This window comes from Equus przewalskii, chromosome 5 (genome assembly GCF_037783145.1).
Source record: "Equus przewalskii isolate Varuska chromosome 5, EquPr2, whole genome shotgun sequence".
Classification (NCBI taxonomy): Eukaryota; Metazoa; Chordata; class Mammalia; order Perissodactyla; family Equidae; genus Equus; species Equus przewalskii.
Window position 1 is genome coordinate 85835434 of NC_091835.1, and position 26231 is coordinate 85861664.

The 26231-nt window shown below is 36.9% G+C and overlaps 1 protein-coding gene across 36 annotated transcripts in view; it reads left to right on the plus strand.

Annotated features, from left to right (window-relative positions):
* CNOT2 (CCR4-NOT transcription complex subunit 2) overlaps positions 1-26231 on the plus strand; it is a 110889-nt gene that overhangs the window by 476 nt on the left and 84182 nt on the right. For 10 of the 36 annotated variants that reach the window (XM_070622071.1, XM_070622075.1, XM_070622086.1 and 7 more), the window contains one exon: positions 601-731. The exons of 24 other annotated variants lie outside the window; for them this stretch is intronic. Coding sequence is in view for 1 of the 12 variants with exons in the window: in XM_070622069.1 (XP_070478170.1) it covers positions 697-731 (35 nt within the window). In the remaining 11 variants the exon portion in view is untranslated. Of the gene's footprint in view, positions 1-600; positions 732-2859; positions 2927-26231 lie in introns of those variants that run through there. 2 more of the 36 variants (XM_070622089.1, XM_070622072.1) reach the window with 2 other exon arrangements.

Genomic DNA, 26231 nt, shown 5'->3' on the forward strand with positions numbered 1-26231 from the left:
CCCCGGTTCTGGGCCCGGGCTCCGCCGGCGTGCCGGCCCCGGGCGGAGGAGCGCGGCCCGAGCGTACGGCTGTCCCCGATGCCGCGGCCTCCGCGCTCGCTGCCGGCGCGCCGCCCGGCGACGTGGGAGCGGGAGCGAGCGGGAGAGAGCGGGGCCGCCGCCCGCCGCCTGCCGCCCGCCCGCGGCCTGGCCGGGACGCGGTCCGCACGGAGGCAACCCGGGCGCGGCCGCCGCCGCCCCAGCGCGGCGCCACTTCCGCCGGGCCCGTCCGCCCGCGCCGCCCGGCCCTCGCGGAAAAGTTTGGCGGAAGCGGCGAGCGGCTCCCGGGCCTCCCGTCCCGGCCGGGGGCCCTCCTCGGCGGCGAGCGCGTTTCCAGGGTTTCCGCACCCGCAGGGATCCCCGGCCCGGGGGCGCGGGCCCACCCTCGGCGGCCTGGGCGCCCGCTTCCTCCGCACGCCCGGGGCGCCTTCGCTCCCCTCCGTCCCGAGGCCGCAGCGGCACGTTTTGTTTGGGGTTGGGAAAGCGGGCCCGAGGATCCTCCTCCTCCCTCCGTTTTCTGGGCGGTTTCTGATGGTCAAGTTCTCTGATGTCAACCCTCAGATTCTCGGCGAAATGCTGGGAGGTACTGAGTTAACAGTCTGTGCAGAGGGAGGCCGCGCTTGAACGTGGAGTTCAGAGTGGGACACGTTTCCTGTCATGCTTGGTGGCAGGAATTCTAGACCTCTAGAATCGTGAGTGCAACTTTCGATTTGCTTTTTGAGACACCCCAAGTGGAGATGATGAAGTGGGGGGCAGAGAGGTTTGAAGAGTGTCTGTGTGCATACCTGCTTCCTGTTGGGCTGTTTGGGAATGTTTGGAAACAGGTATTTCCCCAGCGTTAGTGCCCACATCTCCTGCAATTTTGGAAGATAAGTTTATCCCAGATTTAAAGGATTGTTTAAGAATCACGGTGGACTGAAATGGTTAAATGCCTGCATTCACATGGTTAGATGTCTCCATTCAGATTCTTGTCATTGAAATGCTTCTTAATGGACCAAGAGCTTTAGTAAGTTTTTTATGTTGAACTTTTTAGTTTGTAGTTCTTTTGTAATATTAAATCTGAAGGAAAAATACAAAAAACACGTAAAAAAGATAAAACTCCTCTTGCTCCACTTCTTTCTTGGCTTTGTAAGATCCTCATTTAATTTTAAAAAGGTACTTTTCTCATTTTTTTCTGAGGGCTTGAATTGCGGTGACTTCTGTGAATACTTCGTATTTTAGACAGCAGTTGAGAAACTTTCAGCTTTTTTTGCATCCTAATTATTCCTACATCAATAAAAATAACCTAAGCATCATTTTTTGGCAGAACCGTTTTATTCTACGTACGCTGTATAGAGGTATCTGTAATCTAATCTGATACTCTTGGGAATGAGAATTGCCTGTATCTTTAACCAAGCAACAAACGCAACCTTTGAAAACTTTCAGTTTCTATAATACTTGCGTTTTGAGGTAAATTTATATGGTGGAAAAATGAGGGCAGAATGCTTGGGTATGAGTGATTTATATTCGCGTCGTTAGAGAAGTACGTGATCTTGAAGATGAAAGTCAGAATGATACTCTTCCCCAAGAGAACTAATTACCTATGTTTTTACTCAATAACTTTGGAAGTTTAGTATACTTCTTGATTATTCAGAGATAGTTTACAGTTAAAACCTGAAAATTCTCTTTGTTCAAAAGTAAATAAAGTAGTTGATTTATGAATAGATTTTATTAGAAGTGTTTCTAACTCACTTGTTTTGGATTTTATCTTTTCAGTACGTATTCGTATTAGAAGTACTTGAGTTTTGAAAGACGCTTACAGAATTTTTCACAACTCGTGGGAAGTTATAGTTTCACCAAACTTTTTAGTGACAAGTTTGCTTCATAAGCTTTTCTGATGATATAGAAAAATATAGAAAAGTTATGCTTCACGTCAATATATGAAATAATGAGCAGACTCTAATTAGTAAAAATAAGTGAGGTAATTTATTTTTTTAAAAGCAGTGTTAACTAGTGTTTTTTGATTGTCTTAAAGTTTTTAACTGTAACAAGTGCACTCTATTATGAATACATCTTTAAAATCAAACTTCCCATATGCTTGCTTGAATAGGCATTTGAGGACAACTTATGCAAATAGTGATACTGTCTTAATTAGGAAAAGATACTACTAAATAAGATTGTGTTTGTTACCTGGACCTCTGGTGGCTTTTGTATCACAAAGAACCAGAAGAAACCAAGGCACCAGGTGGGCAGTTTGAGAGGCAGAGCTCATCTGAGCTGCTCTGTCCTCTTTGACTAGGATTACGTGCAATGTCAATGCCAAGGGTCTGGGGCTGTGACAGGAGTCCTTCTGGTTGGTGAGGCAGGGGAATTTTCTTCCTTACTAAGGATGATCTCTACCTGTGACACTTAAAGGAATTGAATTTCATTGTGATTTTAATAGATATTTTGAAAAGAGCTGTACTAAAATTGGTGTCTGTCATAGAAAGTCTGCCGTTGAAAAGAAATAGGGTGGACATCAGGGTTTTAAGTTTTTAAAATAATTATTATTTATTTTTTGGTGAGGAAGATTGGCCCTGAGCTAACATCTGTGCCAGTCTTCCTCTATTTTGCATGTGGGACACACTGTCTTGTTATTTATTGAACATCCCCGCCATCTACCTTAACCTCCACTGGACTGTGAGCACCTGAGAGGTAGGGCTTTATCTTACTTATAGTATTTACATTTCTAGTACCTTCTATAGTGCATAGTACCTAGTAAGTTATTAATAAAAATGCAGTGAACTGAACTGGTGCCAGATTGTCATTTGACACTTAGTGCTGTCGGGAGTGCCATTTCCCAGTCCGTGAATCAGAAACAGAATGGAAAAGGGGCTGGGGAGAAGGCCACCTTGTATTGCTCCGCTTGGTGAGTCCTGTCTTACACTTTTGCTTCTTAATCACTCGTGGGAAACTCGATAACCAGTTTCTTAGAGAAATGTGTCTAGAGTGAGTGCAGGACTGAGGGAAGGATGTTAGTGATAAAGTGCTTCTGGCAGAGTGTTTAGGTCTGTACTTCTTGCTGTATTTTGTGTGGCTAAGGTTGTTGGTTGAAGGAGGTATTTTGTATTTGTACGGTTGGCCCTCCAAATCCATGGATGCAGAGGGCTGGCTAAGGAACTTGAGCACCCCACAGATATTGAGAGACAACTGTATTTACACAGTAATATATATTTACCATTGCTTAACCTTGAGCTTCTATTAGATTTGGGCTTTTTAAAGTCAGATTCTGTGTTTTGTTACTTTTTTCCACCAAATGCCTGGTCCAATGCCCAGTACAAAGTAGGAGTTCTCTAGTTTGAATGCTAGTCTCCTTATGAAAATTGGGTGAGATGATTTAATGTATCTTCATTGGCAATCCAAAATCCAAAAAGCTCTGAAAACTGGATTTTTTTAAGCAAGATTGGTGGCAAATTCCAAATGTAATTGGTAGCCTAATTATTGTCTTTATCTGTCTTAACCTAATTTTCCAATATTTTGATGCAGAAATATCGATGTAAAATGTAATTGGTAGCCTAATTATTGTCTTTATCTGTCTTAACCTAATTTTCCAATATTTTGATGCAGAAATATCGATGTGTTTTTGATTACAGATGCTGCCTACCCTTTAGTGTTAGGTCCTGTATGATACATGTACAATTTTACCTTTCTAACATCTGAAAAATTCCAGTTCTGAGAAATGTCTGGCCTTTAAGGGTTTGAATAAGAGATTGTGCACCAGTTTTGTGTCTGTTTTTGAGATGTAGAAATCAAATCCCAGAATTTCATTTAGTGAGATGCTAACATTTGACTTATGATTTTAGAAATCTTTTTGTATGTTTCATTTGTCTGTATATTTTCCAGAGGCTTTTTAATGACTAAAAACTACTAAAGAGGCGGAGAGGGTATATTTTTTAAAAGAGAATTTGATCCGGTACTCAGGACGCCAGTCCTTTCTCTGCTTTACTGACTTGAAATGTGTTTCCTTATGTGAAGTAGATGAGAATTTAGTAAACTTCTTACTGAAGTAAAAAATTCACTTAGTAAATTTTTGCTTTGCCAAGGAATGATAAAATAAGCAAGAGAAAATTATGTGTCCTGGTAATTTAAGTAACAATGAGCAGACCTGCTTTTTTCCAAACATGTTGATATACCATTTTTCCACTTATGTATTTGGATATTGAAACATAACTCCATTTTGTATCAGCATCTGGACAAAATGTAATGACTGATTATGTAATACAATGTGTTTGGGAGAGGAGCAATTTGGTTTTGTGTCATATCTGGCAGGAATGTGTTTTTGTGTTACTTTTTACATTGTAAATTATAATACTTGTCCTTCATACAAATTTTGTATTTAATTTCCTATTTGTAAAAGAATCTTTCATAGATTGGTAAAATAATAATATTTAGTAAGTTTATCATGCCATTCAAAGAACGAGATTCCTTTTGGTTTAATTTTACTACTTAATATTTAAAAAATGCTGTGCAGCTTGCAAAGCACTTTCAGATATATTATCTCAATTTTATGTGGTTGTCATTTTGATGTTAACTTTTTAAATAAGGTTAAATTTTTATATTAACATAAAGATAGAACAATCGAGTGGTATTGATTAGTGTGAAAATTAGCAACTGGGAATTACGAAGGCCATTTTATCCTTAGACTGGACCCAGCATCTAATGTCTTTCTCAATTTAATGCTACTGTATGGGGAAAATCCTGATTTATCGAATTAAGTAGGTGTAAGTGGAAGGTTTGTTTTTGTTTTTAACTGATCATCTTGCAGATTCAGGATAATTTAATTAGTATAGAAGTTTGAAAGAGAAGTAGTAGGAAATTTTTGTTTGAAGCTTGACTTTTTGACAAATTACAACAGCTGCTCATATTTTTAAAAATTATAAACATACTCATCAAGAAACACCAAAACTTTGAGTAATGATACTGTTTTATAATGATAATAGGTAATAGTGTTTTATCACACTGATGCCACATTTTACAAATTTACTTATTATTGCACAGTTATTTGGCAAAGGAATCATGTCCTGAGCAGATTTGCCTTGACTTACTAGTGCACAAAATAATGCTTTAGGGGTGTAGTAAAATGTTTATAATTTTAGGTGAGTGAGCTTGTCTTAGAAAAAGATTTGAGCTGTAACCTTTCTATCTATGCATACATATGAGGAATTGTAAATATAGACATGTCACGCCAAACCTTGAGCTCTAGAGCAAAACTGTTTAAGCTGGCAGTAGAGGTAGCAGTCTGCAGAGTGTTACATTTGATGTCTGATACACTTTGTGTTCTCTGTGTGTGTGAATCACGCATCCTAAAATAGATGCATATGTGTAAAACATGTAGTCCAGTGTGTCAGGAGATTTGACCTCTGACTGCTCTTAAGGTGTTTCAGAGCATAATTTGAAAACCATTGGACTTGATGATCTTCCAACCTGAAATTATGTGTTTTTAAAAAGTCAGTACTTTTCCTTCTCTCTGCAGATGCAAAATTCATAGAATTTATTTGTTTTTGAGTAGCATTTGGATGTAAATCATTTATTTTTAAAATTTTCCCTTCATCTCTCCAAAGCCCCCCAGTACATAGTTGTATATTTTAGTTGTGGGTCCTTCTAGTTGTGCCATGTGGGACGCTGCCTCAGCACGGCCTGATGAGCGGTGCCATGTCCGTGCCCAGGATCTGAACCAGTGAAACCCTGGACCACTGCAGCGGAGCGCGGGAACTTAACCACTTGGCCACGGTGCGGCCCTGGATACAAATTCTTTAAATTTGAGGCTCTACTGATTGGATGTTAACATTATAGACATTTTCACCTAAATCGTTGAATAATTTGAGTGTACTCTCATCTAGACATTGCTGTCGTGCTAGGTATATATGATGGTGAACAAGACAGGTCTCCGCCTTCCTTGAGCTAACATCTTGGAGGGGAAGACAGAAAATAAGCAAGTAACCCAAATAAACAATTTCAGAGTGGTAGTTGGATGAAGAAAATAAAGGAGAACGAGGGCACAACAATTGATTAGGGATGGAAGGAGGAGAAGATTTGAAGTAGGGTGACAAGGGGAGACCTCTGTCTGGAGGTGGCATTTGAGTAGAAACTGACAAAGGAGAAAACCGTGCAAAAATCTGGTGAATGGTTTTTCGGGCAGAAAGAATAGATGGAGTCAAGTTTGGTGTGTTTGATAACAGGAAATTTCATGAACAGTTACTTAGTGCTTTCTGCATAAATGAGGGTAAATTCTAAAGGGAGAAAGAGATGATTAAGACATAATCCTAGTTTTTCCACTGCTGAAAATATTGTAGTGGACTCAGTAGTTTTTAATAAATTTTATGAAGAGCTATAGGGAGAAAGGATTATTTTTCATTAAGAGGCTGTGACGATGTTTTCTGGATCAGGTGGAATTGGGACTCTGTATTAGTGGAAAATTATGAAGGAGAGCAAACTTTCTATGTGTTTGCACAGAATCAAAACCTTTAAAAGTTTTTAGTTTTGCAAAGTTTTAGTTAGATTTTTCTTAGAAATTAATTGGTAATGATTTTTGTGCATAATGAGATCTCCTTGTACAGTTCAGTAAATATTACTACTGCCATCACTGGTATAGGTGCACTGGATAATCTTCAAGTTCAGTTTTTGTGGTGCATGCTAGAGAAGAGAGCAGCCTTGTCTGAGACAGTTAACGAGTTGATTTCAGGGAGGTGATGTGTGAACTGGGTTCTGAAGGGTGAATTGGAGTTCACTAGGTGCGGGAGGGTATGGAATCAGCATTGCAAATACACAATGGGAGAATATACTGGATTTGGAGAGTGGCAAAGTAATCTGCTATAGTTCTTGATGGAGTTCTGGGACCTCACGAGAGGTTGGCTGAAGGAATGAACTAGCTGTAGTGTGAGAGAGTTTTTTTTACCTGATGAGGAATAATTAACCAATTTTTTTTAAAAAAAAACAATGTGACTGATAATCAGATTTGTGCTTCAGGGGGAAATTTTAGATTCTACAGTCGATTTATAGTTAAAGTTACAAGCTTGACGGTGTAGTATATTTGTGAAATTTTTGAAGGGCTGTTTTCCTTCCGTTAGACCAATTCAGTGTTTTGTATTCCTATCGGCAGGACTTTTTATTCATTAAGAACTGTATGACTTTGAAACTCTGTAGTTTCTATCTTCCAGAGAACTTGTCATACATATAAATCAATGCGAATAGTTAAAAGTTTTACATTAATGGATGGAATTTGTTACCTAAGTGTTAGGGCAGGCAAAGTTCGGACGCTGTTATTTGACATTATTTGCAGGCATGAGATTTAACATTACTTGGATAAATTACAATAACACCAAGAAAATCTAAATGAACAGTGTGATTGTCCACTGGAGCTGATGGCTGTATCATGTGACTAGTGCTTGGTTTACTTTGGTGAGAGGTGGGGGGTGTGTACATGCATACATTATTCTGAATCCTGTAGTAATAGTTATGCTTATGTTAGGTTGCTAGCATTATTTGTTAATTCTACAGGCAAAAAAAGAGCCCAAATGAATGTTTTTAAGTAAGAAGAATTGCATCCCTAAGAATGCAGTTTCAGCAAATTACTACTTTGATAATAGGCATTATGTATCATTTGTTTTCATAGCAAAACTTAATAATTGTACCATGATGATTTGGAGCTGCCCAATTTGCTTAATTGTCTGTTTAGTTCATTTTTTGCTGAATAAAATGGAGCTGATAAATATTTCTATTAAAGAGAGTTATATTGTGCTGGACTTTTACATGATGTTGTTAAAGTCTCTGGTACTGGCCAGCCTGAAGTGGAATCACCATTCCACCGCTTTTAATTAGCTATGTGACTTCTCCTCCCTAAAGTTGACTTTTTCATTCGAAAAATGTCGGTAAATAACCGTACTTACCTCATAGAATTGATATAAGGAACAAAGGCTCTTCTTTTTTTTTTGGAGTGGGGCTTGCTACTTAAAGATGAATTTTTGAGGCGAATGATAATAAGCCACAATTTATTTCATAGAGTGCACTGTGCTCTTTTTTGTATCAAATTTGTAAATGTAAATGAGGGATGCCGTTTGTTGTTAGAATCTAGACATGCTTTTCCTATCAGGAGTTTTGTTTAGATGACATTGTGTTAAGTATTATGTATAGTATTTTGAATAACAAATACATTTTAGCAGTGCTCTATCTGAAGCACTTGGCATGGTACATGACACGTAACAGGCATTTAATAATTCCTTTGTTAGATGGGATAAATCTAATGGGAAAGAGCATTGGCTTAGGACTCAGGTTTGTGTCTTCCACTTAGAACCTGAGTTATGTTGAGTTATATCTATAGCAAGTTTCTTCTCTATACCTCAGTCTCCAAATCCTTAAAATAAATAAAACATCTTCTCGTAGGTGTATTTAATACAGTCACGTAAAACACCTAACAAAAGGTTCTTAGCAATATTGGTTCCTCTCTTCCTTTATACAGAGTAAATATTTCAGAATTCTGGGGAAAGTTCAGAGGAAATACTTAATATAGCACCTCTCATTTATTTTTTTGAAAGTTGAGAAAGTCAGGTCATTTATTTATCTTTGAGTATATGTTCATCTTTAGAGAGAGATATTATTCTGGAAAGACTACCACACTTGGATTCAGAAGATGGATTCTGGTCTGGGCTCCATGAATTTATTAGCTATGTGCCTGGGCAAATCAATTAGTACTGAAGAGCCTCAGCCTTTTAGTCTTTTATACCTCCTAATGTTGCTGATGAGAATTGAGATAATGAAAGCAAAAATGTTTGGTTAACTCTAAAACATGTGAAAGTATTCTGGTAATGATTCCTGATTATTAGTAGTTGTAATGAAACTAGTAGTTTCTTAAGTTGTGTGAATCATTTCTTCATTCATTCATTTTACCTTGTGGTACTGCTGCATCATGTGGTTTGCCCTTTATTTTGGTTTAATTAAATGTCTGGCTTACTGGGCTTTTGGGAGGGGGAGTGTGGAGAGTGGGAAAAAAGGATTCTGCTCTTTCCATCATAGTAGGCCACTTCATACTTGGATATTTTTGCATGCTGAAGTTCTGATAATTTCTGTATGGAAGTATACATAGCAAGAAGTCTACCTCATTTTCATTCCCTTTTCATTAAGGATGAAAGATCATGAATATTTTGGGGGCTAGTCCCATTTTTTATAATTGTATTTGTGTGCTTTCTGTTTATCATTGTTAGCCAGACATATTTTTGTGAACATCATGCCTGTTTTTCCTTACAAATTAAATTCATTTGTAAGTTATAATGGGAGCACTGAGAATGTCAGTGCAGTGGTTTGAAACTGTTGTATGTTCTTTGTGTATGTGATGTGTATGAATACCTTTTACTGGTCTTCTTCCTCCCTTAGATCTGTGAGATCTCGTGGCGCTGAGCCTTTTGAAGCATTAAAGTAAATACCATGTAAGGAAAGCAGAGTAGCGGTGAGCAGCTGCAGCAGCGCAGTGAGGGGAGTGAATCAGAGCAAGGCATTTGGAAGGTGCTGGTTGTGCATCGAAGGAAGGGCACTGCTTTTGCTGTCACCCTTGTCAAGTCTAGTTGCTGATGTTATGTGCTTGTGAGGTCTGCTGATGATTTAGTCTTGTACTGTTATAAAAAAGCTGTTTTCAAATAAAGTACTTTTTTCTTCAAAAAACATACTAAAAGACACTGGAATCTTGCTACCTCAAATCCTGAGTCAGATTGTTCCTCCATTTCATATTAACTATGGCGGATAATATAAAATGCAACAAAGACACTCATATCTAACACTTATTTATAAAACTTATAGTGTAAAGCTTAGAGAAAGTAAAAAGTAGTAGTAAGAGCATATATGTACTTGTTATAGAAAATATGGGAAAACAAAGATGAGGAAAAGAAAAGAAAAAAACATCACTTGCAGTCCTGTGAACTACATTTGTTTCCTCTGTGTGTCTGAAAGCACTATGGTCCCCCCCCATTATTAAAGTAACACGGGGTGATGCGGAAAATTTAGAAAATACAGGAAAGTATAAAAAAAGAGGAAAAACATTCAGAGACAACCACTGTTCCCGTTTTTGTAATAGAGAAGTTTGGCCATACTTACTTGGTGACCTCTTTCTTTTAAAAAAAATTTCCATCATAAGCACTGTCCAGTGTCATTTAATATTTATGCAAAACGTGATTCTTAATAGCCAGAGCATAGCTGACTTAACGATTCCTTACTATTGAACATTTAATTTTATTTTGATTTTTCTTTTTTATAAATAGCATTGTGGTGAACATTTTCGTACCTGAATTTTTGGTTGCACATTTGATTATTTCTTTAGAAAACATTTCTGTAAGTATAATTATTATTTTAAAGTATTGGAGGTGGCTCCAGTGCTTATTAACTAATTGCCGTGTCCTTACTCAAGTTACTTTTCAAGCTCTACTGTCCTCTCCTGTTAAGTAGGTGTAATAATGATCCTTATCTCATAGGATTGTTAGGAGGAGAAAATGACAGTAGATGTATAGCATTTAGCACAGCATGTAGCAGACGGGACGTCTCTCAGGGAGGCTTTCCCCAGCTGCCCTTTCTTATGTAGGCTCCTCTTCTCATAGCATCGATCATAATCAGTCCTTATTGGAACAGTTTTCTCTCACATTCTACCACTGGATCATGAGTAGGGGTCACGTCAGTCTTGTTCACTAATGTGTGTTTGAAACCTCATATAGGGCCTCGCAGATATTTGTTGAATGTATGAAAGATTATTTTCCAAAGCTTTGAATACCTATACTTGCTTTTTTCCTTAGAGTAAGGCTGTGCCAATTTACATTCTCACCAGCTATGTGTGAATTGTCTTTTTCACTTTATTGTCAGTGACGCTGAGTATGGTTGTGTAAAAAAAATTGTGCTAAATTTTGAAGGTGTAAACTTATGTTTTCTGTTCATATCCTTCATTCTCAAGAAGAATAAGAATAAAAGTAATAATAAAGAGTTATAATCCTGTCTCCTGTCCCCTCCCAAGCATCATTTCATGTTTCCTGGGGAAAAAAGTACATGTTTAATATCCCACAAACATGAAGTGAGGTTAGCAGCATATAGAGGTATTATACCAAATTGACGACAAAGTGGTTTAAACTGGATAAACTAACAATGTAAACGTTTAAGAGAATTCTTGCCTAGTTTGATTTACTGTATCAACACTAAAAACATAGCTAAGATGTTATGTGGAATGCTAACATCAGATTGTATTTTTACTATTTCTTAAGCTGTCTAGAAGGCTTCAATTGATAGCCATGGATGAATTTGAAAAGAATGTGTGCTTTGCTAGCGGGGAGTAGGCAAAGTAACATTAGGTACCTTTAAATACTGTATTAGATGCTTTCTGTATATCACTTACTCATTCATTTGGCAGATGTTTGCTTATCTCCTATTATGTGCCAGGCACTGTTCTGAGAGAATATAGAGTGTGCAATATAAAAAATAAAACGTGATGTGGCAGATGGTGGTAAGGAGATGGAGGAAAAGAGACTAAGGGAGTATGAAGTATGTGTGGGATGCAGCTTTAAATTGGCTGGTCCTGGATGTCCTGCTGCAGAAGGTGATGGAATGAGCCTGTGGTGAGGGAGCAATCATGTGGGTATCCAGGAGAAAGGGGTTCCAGGAAGGGACAACAACCAAGAGCGAATGCCCTGAGAGAGGATGTCTTATGGTTTGATGTCTTAAGATTGGAATGTTGCAAGGATGCCTCTGTGGCTGGAATGGAATGGGGAAGGAGAATGGTGGATGGGTGCCGAAAAGGTAGGGCAAGAGGCCTGTCAAGAAGAATTTTGTGAGGCATCGTAAGGACTTCGGCTTTTACTCTGAGTAAAATGATCTCAGCTGTACTCTTCACAATTGTACAAAGTTAGTTGAATTTTTCCCATTTTACAGTTGAATAAATAAAGGTTCTGTAGGATAGTCTGTAGTTAACTTCTCCAAGGTCAGAGCTAACAAGTGGCAGAAGTAAGATATGAACTTAGGTTTTTGGCTTCAAAGCTCATGGTTTTTTCATGACACTATCATCCTTTCCCTAGCAGACTCCTAGAGCCTTTCACTTTTTTTTCTTAAATCAGGATCCATAGTGTGGATCCAGGGTGAGTGTCCATGCATGCATGTGTGACTGAAACAAAAAAAGCTCAGAAAACAGATCCCTTACTGCAAGATGCATTCAGATGTTTTCTCTTATATATCATGTTTTTAAACATGCTATTTCTGACCCACTGAATTGATTTCATGGTCCATTGTTAGAGTCTATAGTTTGAAAATCACTGCGCTGTTTCTTTTGGAATGCCGGAACTTTCAAATTTATCTATAGCTCTGAATTATGATGCTAAAAGCAACTGCTTTATTTACTTAAAAAATATCCTTGTATCTATAGAACTAGCTCTTTAGTTGGCAAGATGTAATGCAATTAGCAGATTATAAAAGTGTGTATGTATAACATTTGAAAGTTCATATATGATTTAAGTTCCTTGCAGAAAAACTGCAACTCAGCAAGGAAACTTTAGGTGGCTGAATTAAATCTTGCAGTAAGAGGACAGGGCAATTAAGACCAAGAAGCTAATGCTGCTACTACCACTAGTGATTTCTGTTAAATATTTATTGTATTTTTTTTTTATTTTGCTGAGGATAATTTCCCCTTAGCTGACATCTGTTGCCAGTCTTCCTCTTTTTACTGTATATGAGCCGCCACCACAGCAGGGCCACTGACAGACAATTGGTGTAGGTCTGTGCCTGAGAACCGAAGCTGGGCCACTGAAGTGGAGCATGCCAAATTTAACCACTAGGCCACCAGGGCTGGCCCAGATTTTTTTTAAAGCAGGTTAATATGCTACTTAAATATTTTAAGTTTTAAAAAATATATACATATATCTCCAGTGAAGATCTTGGCTCTTTCTCAGGGCAAGGTCCATTTTCGTTTCGATATCTCTGGAAACTAATACCATTCTTTTTCCCCTCCTCTAAGGGCTTTTCTTACCATTCTTATTTTTAAATCAAGTTTGTCAAGGAATTTTACGTATAATACAAGGCACCCATTTAAATACCCTTTACAATGAGTTTTGACAAATTTATACACCTCTGTAGCCATCACCACAATCCAGATGAAAACATTCCCAACACCCGCGTAGTTCACTATTCCAGGCTGTCCTCGTTCATGGCCACAGGCAACCACTGATCTGATTTCTCTCGCTATAGATGAGAATTTTTTTTAGAAATTCAAACAAATGGAATTGTCCAGTATGTATTCTTTTGTGTCTAACATCTTTTGCTGAACATTTTTTGATTCATCAATGTTGTTTTCCTGTATCAATCATTCTTTTTTGGATAGTATTTTGTTGTCCTTTTCTCATTGGTGCCTGAAAGGTGTTTGTTGAATGAATGCATATTTGGCACAGTGAATATCTCTCCCTCCGTTTTGCTGCATTTCTCTCTCTATCACGAGGATGCTGAAACCTCTTCTAGGTTGTGTATGTTGCTAGACTTAAATTTGTGTATAGATTATGTGAAGGAATGATTTAAAAGTGAAAGATATACAAGGTTTAGAGCTAAATGACCTTGGTATGAATCCTGGTTCCACCACCAATACATATACACAAGTTATTTGACGTTTCTGAAGCTTAGTTTCCTCTTTTGTAAAATAGAGGTAGTTATCCTTACCTTGGATAGTTGTTGAAGTATTAAAGATGCTGTATGTAAAGCAAACATTTAGGCTCTTTAAAAATGGTCACATGATTCAATGGGATTTTTGGGCAACCGTGTCCAGTGCTTGCTTTCATCTACTGACAAAATTGTGCCTACTGCGAGTTGCAGGTTTATATTTTTTGTTAGTATTCATTCATTAGTAATTTGGAGAAACACGTTTATGCCTACTAAGTTTCATCTAGTGAAAGTAATTACTTTTAGGTCTTGATTAGTTTACTTTTAGGTCACAAAATTATAGATTTCTGCTAATTAAGGTTATAAATAAAATTATAATTCATGAAACTCTTTTAACATCTTGGAAGGCTTAGTAAAATATAATGAAGAAAAAACGAAGAGTAATCCCAACTATTCATTTTTGGTGGATAATTATTTCAGAGAGTAATATGCTAGTGGGGAGAAGGCACCCAGGAAACTAAGATTTCTTTGAGTTGGGTTCTGTAGTGGACGCTTTCCACATACCGCTTGTTCATTCACCAGATTTTAATTTAATACCTACTAGGTACCAGATACTCTTCTAGGACATGCCTCACTATTTGTGGGCTTTTGAGATGAATACTTTTTTTGGTCCTGTTCAGTTTAGTGCCTGGTACTTAAGTAAATTTTTGTTGAAAGCATTAGTGTTTTAATTTGGCCTTGCAGCTGAGGAGAGTTAATGTGGTTTTTAGCAGATTAAATCAGTAGTGTGTACTTGTGACCAGAAGTCACCTAAATAACTAAAAGATTATTGAAGTTTGTATTTTGACCATAAACGCTGATATGGTTTAAGTGACTCCTCGTTATGCTTGCATCAAATTAGACTTGACCTTTGGAAAAGAAATTAAAATGTTGAAGGAACAGTAGTAGGTTTTGCTGCTTGTGTATGGTATATAGAAAATATAGAATAAGGATACCTTTTGGTGGTTTTTTTCACTCCAAAATTTTACTGTTTGCCAGTATGTCACTCTTTTTCTTAAATTTTACAGGGTAAGTCTAATTGATTTATCATCTTATTGATAAACTTGTTAAACCAAACATGCTGTAAACACTTTCAGTAGGAAAAGTTACAAGGTGAAAACAGGAAAAAGGATGGCTCAGTCTGGAAATATATAATGTAGAAAAATAGAAAGATAGAAGTTAGTAGAACGGGTGCAAATGGGAGATTAAATGGGGTTATCAGTGATAATGAGAATGGGACAGGTAATAGAGTAAATTACGCTTTTGAAGATACAAAAAATGAGTTAAAATAAGATTCTTCAAAACTAGTGTTCAGTTTTTAGGCATTCAAATAGACACTAGAAACATTTTCATTGAGGCTTGTCATTCTTAATCCTGAGTGCCTTAGACCCAAGGAGGGTCATTGAAGATAGAGCTGCATTTGTTATTTCAGTATTTCAAAAAATCAAACCTAATGAAAATTGTTTATTTATTTTGAATGAGGGTGAACAGGCTAGTTAAAATTAGTGTTCTTGGCTTTTCATTAAAAAAAAATCAATCTATGGTAATAGTGGTCATCTTCTGTAGATTAGAATCTCTGGATGGTAATTACGTGTGTTTAATAAAGATAGAAAAACCATCTTCTTTAGTAAAATGATACATAGAAAAATATTTTGGAGTACTTATTGAACAGGTAAGTGTGTGTGTGTGTATATGTATGTATGTATATCCATCTCATCCTTTGAATGATATATCAGCTGTAATCTCAGCTCATTCCTGATTACTTATGTCTTGCCATTCTTAAACTGCAATATCATGATTCTCCCTGTCTGGCTTAGCATTTATCACTAGCAGAAATCATTTCTGTTAATTTTTTGTTAACTAGATAAAAATTCCATGAAAGCAAGTACCTTGCCTGCCTTATTTTTACTTAGTATCTTGTCTGTGTCTCCAGCACCTAGAACAGTGTTACATTCCCACCAGCCAATGTATGAGGGATCCAGTTTTTCCAGTTTCTCTCCAACTTTTGTTATTGTTAGTTTTTGGGAATATAGCCATTCTAGTGAGTTTGATCTCATCCTGGTTTTAATTTCGGTTTTCTTAATGACTAGTGGAAATCTTTCTCATTATCTAGAAAAAAATCTCATTGGGAATTTTATTGACATTGTAATAATTGATCTATAGATCAATTAGGGGAGGGTTAACATCTTAATTTTATTCAATTTTCCAATTCTTGAACATGGTATGTCTCTCTATTTAGTTCTTTGATTTGACTCATCAGTGTTTTGTTTTCAGCATACAGATCCTTCATGTTTTGTTAGATTTATAACTGTATATCTCATATTTATACCTAAATATCGTTTTGGGGGAACTGTTTGGAGCTATACTAGCTATTACTAGCATGCGGTAGTAGGATTTTTGTTGTGCGTTGATCTTGTTTGTGAGCTTGTGAAACTTACATAGTAGTTGTAGGAGTTTTTTTGTAGATCGTTCTACATAATTTACTCAGGGAATCGTGTCATCTGCAGGTAGGGAAGATTTCTTATTTCTGTCTTTCCAATCAGTATGACCTTTGTTTCTTTCTTTCTTTTTTGCATTTTTGTACCCCCTGGAGCATTCTCGCCTTATTTGCATTCTTAAAGTGTGAAGGAATTCAGTCTTTCACCATGAAGTGTGTATGTTAAGTATATAGATGTAAGTTGGTCAAATTAAGGAAATTCTGTTCTATTCCTAATTCACAGAAAGTTTTCATGGTGAATGGATGGTGAATTTTGCCAGGTATTTTTTCTGTGTCAGTTGATATGGTCGCTTGGTTCTTTAGGCTGTTAATATGGTCGATTACACTGATTGACAGTTCTTTATCTAACAGCTTTATTGAGTTCTAATTCACAGACCATACATTAACTCACCCATTTAAGGGGTGCACTTCAGTGGTTTGTACTATATTCACAGAGCTCTGCAACCATTACCACAATCAATTTTAGAACATTTTTATCACCCCAAAAAGAAATCTTAGACTCTTTAGCGGGCCCACCCCATTTCTTTTCAGCCCCCACTCCCATCAAGCCTTAGGCAACTAGAAAGATCAACTTTTTGTCTCTATGCATTTGCCTCTGATACATTTCATGTGAGTGGAATATGTGGTCTTTCATGACTGGCTTTTTTGACTTAGCATAATGTTTTCAGAGATCACACACATTGAAGCATTTATCAGTATCATATTCCTTTTGTTGCTGAAGACTATTCCATTGTGTGAATATACCTCATTTTATTTCTGCATTTATCAGTTGATGGATATGTGGGTTGTTTTCAGTTTGGCTGTTAAGAATAATGCTGCTCTGAACACTTGTGTACACGTGTTGGTATGAACATCTGTTTTCATTTCTCATGGTTGCATGCAGAGTGGAGTTGTTTGTCTGTCTGGTAACACTGTTTAACCTCTTGAATTGCTAGACTGTCGTCCACAGCAGCTGCACCGTTTACATTCCCACCAGCAGTGTGCGCGTTACAGTTCCTCCAGACCCTGGGCCACTACCTCTTATTGTTTTGTCTTTTTTATTGTAGCTGTCCTACTTTGTATGATGTGGTATCTCATTTTGGTTTTGATTTACATTACCCTGGTGATTAATCACATTAACATTTTTTTGTGTACATATTTGGCCATTTGTACATGTTTCGGAGAAATGCCTATTTGGATCCAGATCCTTTGCCTAGTTTTAAATTAGTCTGGCTTTTTATTAATGAATTGTAAGGTTTCTTTATGTGTTCTAGGCACAAATTCCTAATTATGTATCTGATTTTCAAGTTTTTTCTTCCATTCTCTGGCTTTTTTCCCCACATTTTTTATGGTATCATTTGCAGCACAGAAGTTTCTAATTTCGATGAAATCCAGCTTAGTTTGTTGTTGTTGCTTATACTTTTGCTGTCATATTGAAAAAGGCACTGCCTGACCTAAGGTCATGAAGGTTTACTCCTATGTTTTCTCAGAGTACTATAGTTTTAGCTCATGTGTTTATGTCTGTGAGTCATTTGAATTAATGTTTGTATAAGGTGTGAGGAAAGGGGTCCAGCTTGATTGCTTTACATGTGGGTATCAAGTTGTCCCTGTACCATTTGTTGAAAAGACTATATACTTTCCCCATTGAATTATCTTGGCATCCTGTTTAAAATGAAATGACTGTAAAATGTGAGGGTTTATTTCTAGACTATTAATTCTGTTTTGTTGGTCCGTATGTTTGTTGTTCTGCCAATATGTCTTGATTACATTGTGAAACTTTCACACCGGGAAGTGCAACTCCTCCAACTTTGTTGTCTTTTTCAAGATTGTTTTTATTAGTCTGAGTCCTTTGAATTTCTATGTGAATTTTAGGGTTAACTTGTCAGTTTCTTGGTGGGGTTGTGTTGGATCAGTGCATCGGTTCAGAGAGTATTGCTGTTTTAAGTCTGCTCATCTGTTAACATGGGATGTCTTTCGATTTGTGTAGTTTATGTTTAATTTCTTTCAAAAATGTTTTGTAATTTTCAAAATATGTTTTCTTCTTTTGTTAAATTTATTCCTAAGTATTTTATTCTCTCTGATGCTTCAGAAATGAACTTGTTTTCTTAATTTCATTTTTGGGTTTTTCATTGGTAGTATATAGAAATGCAGTTGGTTTTTGCATATTTATTTTGTACCCTGCAACCTTGCTGAACTCTTTTATGAAACTGTGATAAAATCTGTTATTATTAAAATCTAAACTATTGTTAAACTGCTATAAAATCTAATAGATTTTTTTTAGTAGCTTCCTAAAAATTTTCTGTATACAAGATCATCTTATCTGCAAATAGAGAGACTTGTTTTCCTTTCCAATCTGGTTGCTTTTTAAATTTCACTTTCTTGCTTAGTTGTTCTGGCTAGAACCTTCAGTAAGAGCAGTGCTGAACAGAAATGGCGAGTGGGCAGCCTTATTGTAGTTTTTTTCCTAGATCCCTTTTATCAGTTAGAGGGGGTGCCTTTCTGTTCCTCGTCCTCATTTGTTGAGTGTTTTTATCCTGAAGGGCTGTTGGGCTTTTTTTCAGAAGCTTTTTCTATGCTGTTGAGCGGATCAGGTGGTTTTTGTCTTCTGTTACTATACTGTGTGACATCATTTGATGTTTGGGTGTTGAAAAAGCCTTGCATTCCTGGGATAAATCCTGCTTGGTGATGGTGTTATCATCCCTTTTAAATATTGCCAAATTCAGTTGCCTAGTGTTTTGTTTGGACTTTTTGTGTCTATTTCCATAAGAGGTATTAGTTTGAAATTTTCATTTCTTTTAATATCTTTGGTGTTATCAGAATAATAATGGCTTTGTACAGCAAGTTAGGAAATGTTCCATTTGCTTTCATGTTGTGAAACAATTTGTGAAGAATTGATACTAATTTTTCTTTAAATGTTGGGTAGAATTCCCCAGTGAAGCAATCTGGGCCTGGGATTTTTCTCTGTGGGAAATTTTAAAATTAGTATTGCTGTCTTCAGTTGTTAAAAGTCTGCTCAGAGTGTCTATTTCTTCCTGAGTCCGTCAGCTTTGGTAGTTTATAACTTTCTAGGAATATGTCCATTTCATCTAGTTGTCTAATTTATTAGCATATGGTTGTTCATATTATTCCTTTATAATGCTTTCTGTATCTGTAAGATTGGTAGTCATGTGCCCTTTTTCATTCCTGATTTTAGTACTTTGAGTCCTCTCTCTCTCTTTTTTGTTTTTGCTGAGGAAGATTAACCCTGAACTAACATCTCTTGCCAGTCTTCCTCTTTTTTAGCTTGAGGAAGATTAACCCTGAGCTAACATTTGTGCCAGTTTTCCTCCACTTTATACGTGTATATGTGGGTCACTGCCACAGCCTGGCTGACGAGTGGTGTAGGTCCATGCATGGGATCTGAACCTGTGGACGTAGGCTGCTGAAACGGAGTGTGCTGAACTTAACCACTATGCCATGGGGCCTGCCCCTCTTTCTTTCTTTTTTTGGTCAGTTTAGCTCAAAGTTTGTCAATTTTGTTTATCTTTTTAGATAATCAGCATTGGTTCTTTTGAATTTTTCCCTTTTGTCTTTCTCTTCTGTATTTTACTTGTTTCTGCTCCTTACTATTTTCTTTCAGTTTAGTTTGCTCCTGTTTTTCTAATTGGTTAAGGTACCAGGTTTAACTTATTGATTTGACATCTTTTTAAAAGTAGGTATTTTACAATACAACTATAAATTCCCTTTTGGTACTGCTTTCATTGCACCCCATACATTTTGGTATCTCTTATCTTTGTTTCATTCTTCCCAAAACGTTTTCTAGTTTGCTTTGTGATTTTTTTTCATTTACCCATTGGTTTTTAAAAAATGTGTTATTTAGTGTCCATCTGTTTGAATTTCCCGAGTGTCATTTTGTCATTATATTTCTAATTTCATTCCATTTTGGCTGGGGAACATACTTTGTATGATTTCAATCTTTTTAGATTTACTAAGGCTTGTTTTATGACTAGCATCTGGTTATACTGGAGGGTGTTTCATTGTTACTTGAGAAGAACATGTATTTTGCTCTTGTTGGGCGTTCTCTATGTATATGTTTGTCCGATCTGGTTTTGTATTGGTTTTCAAGACTCCTGTTGGCTTGTTGATCTTGGTTCTAGTTCTTGCATCCTTTATTGAAAGTGGACTATAAGTCTCCCAGCTACTGTTGCTGAATTCGCTATTTCTCTCTTTTGTTCTGCTTCATTTATTTTGGGGCTCTGTTGTGAGATTCATATGTTTATAACTGTTACATTTTCCTGATGCTTGACCCATTTATCATAACAAAATGTTTTCCTATTTCTCTAATAATACTTTTAAAGTCTATTTTGTCAGATATTAGTATATCCAGTCCAGCTTTCTTATGATTGCTGTTTCATGATATATCTTTTCCCATCCCTTTACTTTGAACTTATTTGCATTTTCCTATGTAAAGTGTCTCCCTTGTAGACAACACGTAGTTCTTTCTGCAGGGTGACACTCTGCCTTTTGATTGGATTTGCGTTTTTAAGTATTTACATTTATTATTGTTATTGATGTAGTTGGATATGAATCTGCCATTTTGCTTTATTTTCTGCATGTTTTCATGCCTGTTTTGTTTTTTTACCTCCTTTAGTGCTCTATTTTGCATCAAGCAATTTTTTTCTAGTGTAACATTCTAATTCCTTTGATGATATTTTCATTGTAACCTTTTGTATTATTTTCTTAGTTGTTGTTCTAGAGTTTACCTTATGCGTCTTACCTTATCAGGATCTACTTGAGACTTAGACTCCTTTAATTCCAGTGAGAGATAGAGATCTTATTTCTTATTGCTTTATTCCTTCTTCTCCCTTTTTATGCTATTGTTGTACATATTGCAGCTATATACTTTACAAACCTGATAGTATATTGCTATTGTCACTTCATGTGACTTCATGTTATTTAAGAAAAAAAGAGAGCAAGTATATTCCCAGAAAAATCCTTACTTGTTCATTGTTTATTAATCTTTGGGTATTTTGTTGAATTCGATTTGCTAGTGTTTTGTTGATGATTTTTGCGTCTATGTTCAGGAGGAATATTGGTCTTTAAGGTTTTTTTTTCCTTGTATTGTCTTTGGTTTTGGTACCAGTGTAATGTTAGCCTCGTCAAAATGACTTAGGAAGTAATCCCTCAGGTTTTATTTTCTGGAAGACATTGTGTCAAGTTGGTATTATTTCTTCTTTAAATGTTTGGTGAAACTGTCTGTGCCTGGAGGATTTTAACTGAATTCAGTTTTTTCAGTAGATATGAGACTACTCGTGTTGTGTCTTGGTTCTGGAGGTCACGAGTCTGTGATGAAGGTGTCAGCACGGCCATGCTCCTTCTGAAGGCTTTAGGGAAGAATCCCTGCTGCCTCTTCCAGCTTCTGAGAGGTGCCGGCAGTGTTGGCTTAGGGCTGCGTCACTCCGGTTTCTGCCTCCGTTTTCGCTTGGCCATCTTTCCTCTCTGCCTGTCTCTGTCTCCCTCTCCTTTTCTTATAAAGAGACCAGTCATCAGATTTGGGCCCACTCAGCTCTAGTGACCTCTTCTTAACGTGGTTGCATCTGCATAGATTGTGTCCGAAAATGGTTACATGCAGTAATACCAGGGGTTAGGACTCGAGTGTATCTTTATCGTGTACGGGAGTCCACCCACTACAGTTAGAATTTATATTTTACCACTTCAAGTGGAACGTGGAAATCTTGTCAGCGGATTCCCTGTCCTCACCCTCCATGTTGTAGTTGTGTGTATTTCATCTACATGGCTCCAGTACTTCTTCAGACGATGAGGTAAATTTTGCTTTAAATTAGCACACGTATTTTAAAGAACTTAAGAAGAATGGTCTATCACAGGGTGGACAAACTATGACTGCAGGCCAAATCTAGCCTTATACCTGCTTTTGTAAAGAAAATTTTATTGGAATACAGCCACATCTGTCAGTTTATGTGTTGTCTCTGGCTTCTGTTGTGCTGCCATGCAGAATTGATTAGTTAGAACGGAGACGATTTGGTCTGTATAGCCTTATATATTTACTGTCTGACTGGCCCATTACAGGAAAAGTTTGCCAATTTCTGGTCTATTATACATACCCACATATTTGCCATTTTTGTTGTTTTTCATTCATGAAATTTCAAATTCTCTACTGGTTTCTCTTTGTCCAAAGAAACTTCCTTTCTTTGGAGCAGGTCTGCTCATGATGAATTGTCTTAGTTTTCTTTTATCTGAAAATGTATTTATTTCACCTTCATTTTTGAAGGATACTTTTGTTCCGTGTAGAATCCTGGGTTGATGGTTCATCTCTTGGCAGCATCTAGCTTTAATTAAGTAGTCGCAACTGCCTTCTTCAGGCAGTTTACAGAGTCTCCAGTTTGCACAGTCCCTGCTTTGTTGTTTCCTTGACGTTGATACCAACTGTTGTTTGATATTTACTATTGCTCTTATGCTGTTGTACTTCCACGACGATTAGATTAGGAGGGAAGTAAAATTTTCACTTTACCCATGTCATAGTCTATAAAGTAGGAAACAGACTGAGAAGTACGTGTTTCACAAAGAGTGGGAGAGACAAGATATTAATAAAACTTGGAATATTCAGATATTTGGACCATTTCTTTGTGTTCGATATGCAAAGAGGGTCTCACCTGTTTGTTTTCTGACTAGTCTTTTTCAACATTTGAGTTGCCATGTCGTGCTGTCGAATTTATTTTCAAAATGCTTTAGCATCTCACCCCATCATTTTCCTTTGTAAGAATGCCTCTTCTTCCTGTATAGTTTATTTCTTCCTCTAATAACTTTTGTCATCATTTGCCAAGTTGTCCTCTCTTATCTTCTTAGAGCAAAGTCACATCACAATAGACTTAACCGTGGATTCTGAGCCAGAAAACCTGGATTCTCTTTTCTCTGGCTCTGTCACTAATTAGCTGTCTGTGTGACCTTGAACACAGCATTTACTCTCACCAGACCACAATTTCCTTATCTCTAAAATGAGGATTTTCAGCTAAATATACTCTGAGGCTTTTTCCTCTTCTTAAAGTGCTGTGCTTTCTGTTACGCTCTGCAAACAGCCCAGTCCGTGCTCTGATGTTCTATTCCAGGGGTTCTTACACTTTTTGGTCCATGAACCCCTTTGGCTCTCTGGTGATGCATGTGGACCCCTTAAAATAATGTTTTAATTGTGCAAAATTAACTATGTATGCTTATGAGGATGCTGAACATATTAGAAAGTCTTTTAAATATCAAATAAATTCGGTAATCTGCATATCAACAAACTCTAGTGGTGTAATTTTTAAACTAGTAATGAGGATAAATGGTAATTAGAGATTTGAAGAAACTAAAATGATATGAAAGTATCTGTGGTTTCTAATGATAACAAAATCACAGGTACAGAAATACCAGGATGGCTTGTTGCTTACATTTTAATTAAGGAAGTACTAAATTTCAATTAGAGCTTAGTAAAATAAAGATACAGTTTTTTTCCCCATCCAAGTTCATGCACCCTCTGCATTCAGTCAACAAACTCTGAGGGTTTGTAACACAGGTTAAGAACTCCTGCTCTTACCAGCCCACCAAGACATTATTAATACAGTGTCTACTCTGTGTTAGGTAAACATAAATTATGTTTAATAAGTATTAAATACATTTCTTAGCAAATGAATATTACTATTAAAGATGTGAATATTATTACCATTTGTAACTTTGTGTTATTAAGTGCCTTATAACTCTATGGAGAATAATTTGGAAACATAGTTTCTGATCCCAGGATCTTTACAAGTGGAGTTTTTATTCCAGAAATAAATTCTCTAGTTCTGTGTTTTTTATGGGCATTTCTCATTGAGTTCTCTTTATTTACTGTTTGGCATATAGTAGAGCTCAATTAAGTATTTTTAGAAGGAAGTTAGAAAAGAGTATGATTATTAGTGTTGAGGAGCTTTGGCTGTTTGTTTCAAAATCTCTGGAAAATTTCTATTTGAAGTAATTTGTCTAGTATGTATTTCTTAAAAGGGGATACAAATATCCTTTTTAAATGGCAAACTGTTGTGGTTATCCTTAACATGACATATGATAAAGTGGAACTTGGCTATTATATAAGCACATAAAGCAAATAGTACATTTTGTATGTATTGCCTTAAAATTTTGAATTGTGGAATTTTGTCAATATTCTCAATTCCTTATTAGTGAAACAACACATATTGGGGTGAGGCTGTTTCCCGTTTCTGTGGTCTCTCATCACTGTGCTGCTTCACTGGGGTTGAGATTGAGCAGACTCACGCTCGGGCTTCGTTGACTCCAGGTGGCTCCAGTTCTACTTGCTCTCCTGGAAACCTAGTCCTAAAGTTTTAAAGGCTTTTTCAGCTGCCTCCCTCCCTCTAGGAGAATATCTGTTTGTTATGTACAAAATCTGTTATATACAGAAATGTGTTTGTGACTGAGATCCTTAATAAACCTCCACTTAACTGACATACTCTGTTAAACCATTGCTTTCAGTTCCCGTAGTTCAACATATTCTGAGCACCTGCAGCTGTGAACCACTCTAGTTTACTCTTGTCCCTTTCCCCTACTGGGTTAGCTATATGCCTAAGAATCGGTTGTTTTTATGCCAGTGTTAATGTAATTTTTAGTTTAAATATGAACTAAGCTAATGAAATATGAGTGTAGAAAGAAGTGTTGTCTTAGTGAAAAGCAAAGTGGATGCTTTGGAAAGACTTTACAGAAAGTGCTTTAAAAATTACTGAAGGATTAGGTTTGGATAAGCCTAAAGGTTTAGGTATCTTTTGCTTCAACTGACTAAACAGTAAAGAAAATTTATTTTCTCATGTCTTGGGAGGGATGGCAGTTTTTGTGTTGGTGAATGCAGCAGCTCAGTGATTAACCCCAGGGCCAAATTCTTTCCATCTTTCTGTTGTGCCATTGTTAGATTGTCAGGTTCTCCTTGCGCTAGCTCTCATCATGGTTACACGATGGCTACAGTGAGTAGCTCTAGATGTAACAACATCCAGGGGGAAAAGAAGGGCCATTTTTTTCCCCTTTCTTAAAATCTTACTGTCACATTTCCCCTCATGTCTCTCTGGCTGGAATTGGTTCACATGCCCTTCCATAAATCAGATACTGACAAGGGGCTGTCATTGTCATGTTGACTTAGACTGATCAGCATTTCCCCGTACATCATGTGGGAAAGGTTGAACATCTGAACAGCTCTGGCAGTCACAAGGGAGAAGCCCTGTTAAGGAGTCAGCCAGGAGTGTCTGCTCCAGTGAGACAGTTATTAAAAACTAGAAAACACTTGTAAAACTTCAGAAAGATTCTGTTATTTAGGCACCTTTAAGATCTTGTTCAACTTTAAATCAAATTAAAACAGGAACTCTTAAAAGATGCATAGTAGATGTGGTTTATTCAAAAAGATCATGTGAAAGCCTGATTAGTAATCCTAAACTTAAAACTAGTCTTGCATCAAAATATCAAGAGGAATAAATGTACGTTTATATTTTAAAAGTCTGTATTTTTTTGGGTGGCATTTGCAGCAGCCAACTTTTAAAATTTACCTTCTGGATTACTGGTCTTGTTCTTACCAGACAAGATGCTTCTACTGCACTCCTTTTTAAGGAAATTGATGTTTTCATAAAATTAAAGTTAGAGGATTTAGTGTATTTTTTGTGGTTCATTTATTCAATAAAGTCCATCTATGATGATACACTATTTTAGGTAGTGAAGTTAATAGCAGTGAGCAGAATAGACAAGGTTCCTCTGTTTAAGGAGGTTACATCCTAAGGGGTGGACACAGACAGTAAGCAAATGGGAACAAAATTCAGATAGTGAGTGTTCAGGGAAGGCCCCTCTGAAGAGAGATAGTTAAGCAGAGATGTTAATATCAGGAAACTGCCTGGCATTTGAAGATTTAGGGGAAGATCGTTGAAAAGGAGCAGCAAATGAAAAGGCCCTACGTTGAGAACTGACTTAATGATGTGTTTGAGAATGACAGAGAAATCCCGTGTGGCTCGAGCTTCATAGGCAAATGGTAAGATCCGTGCTTACTTCTTTTCTTACCCATCATCAG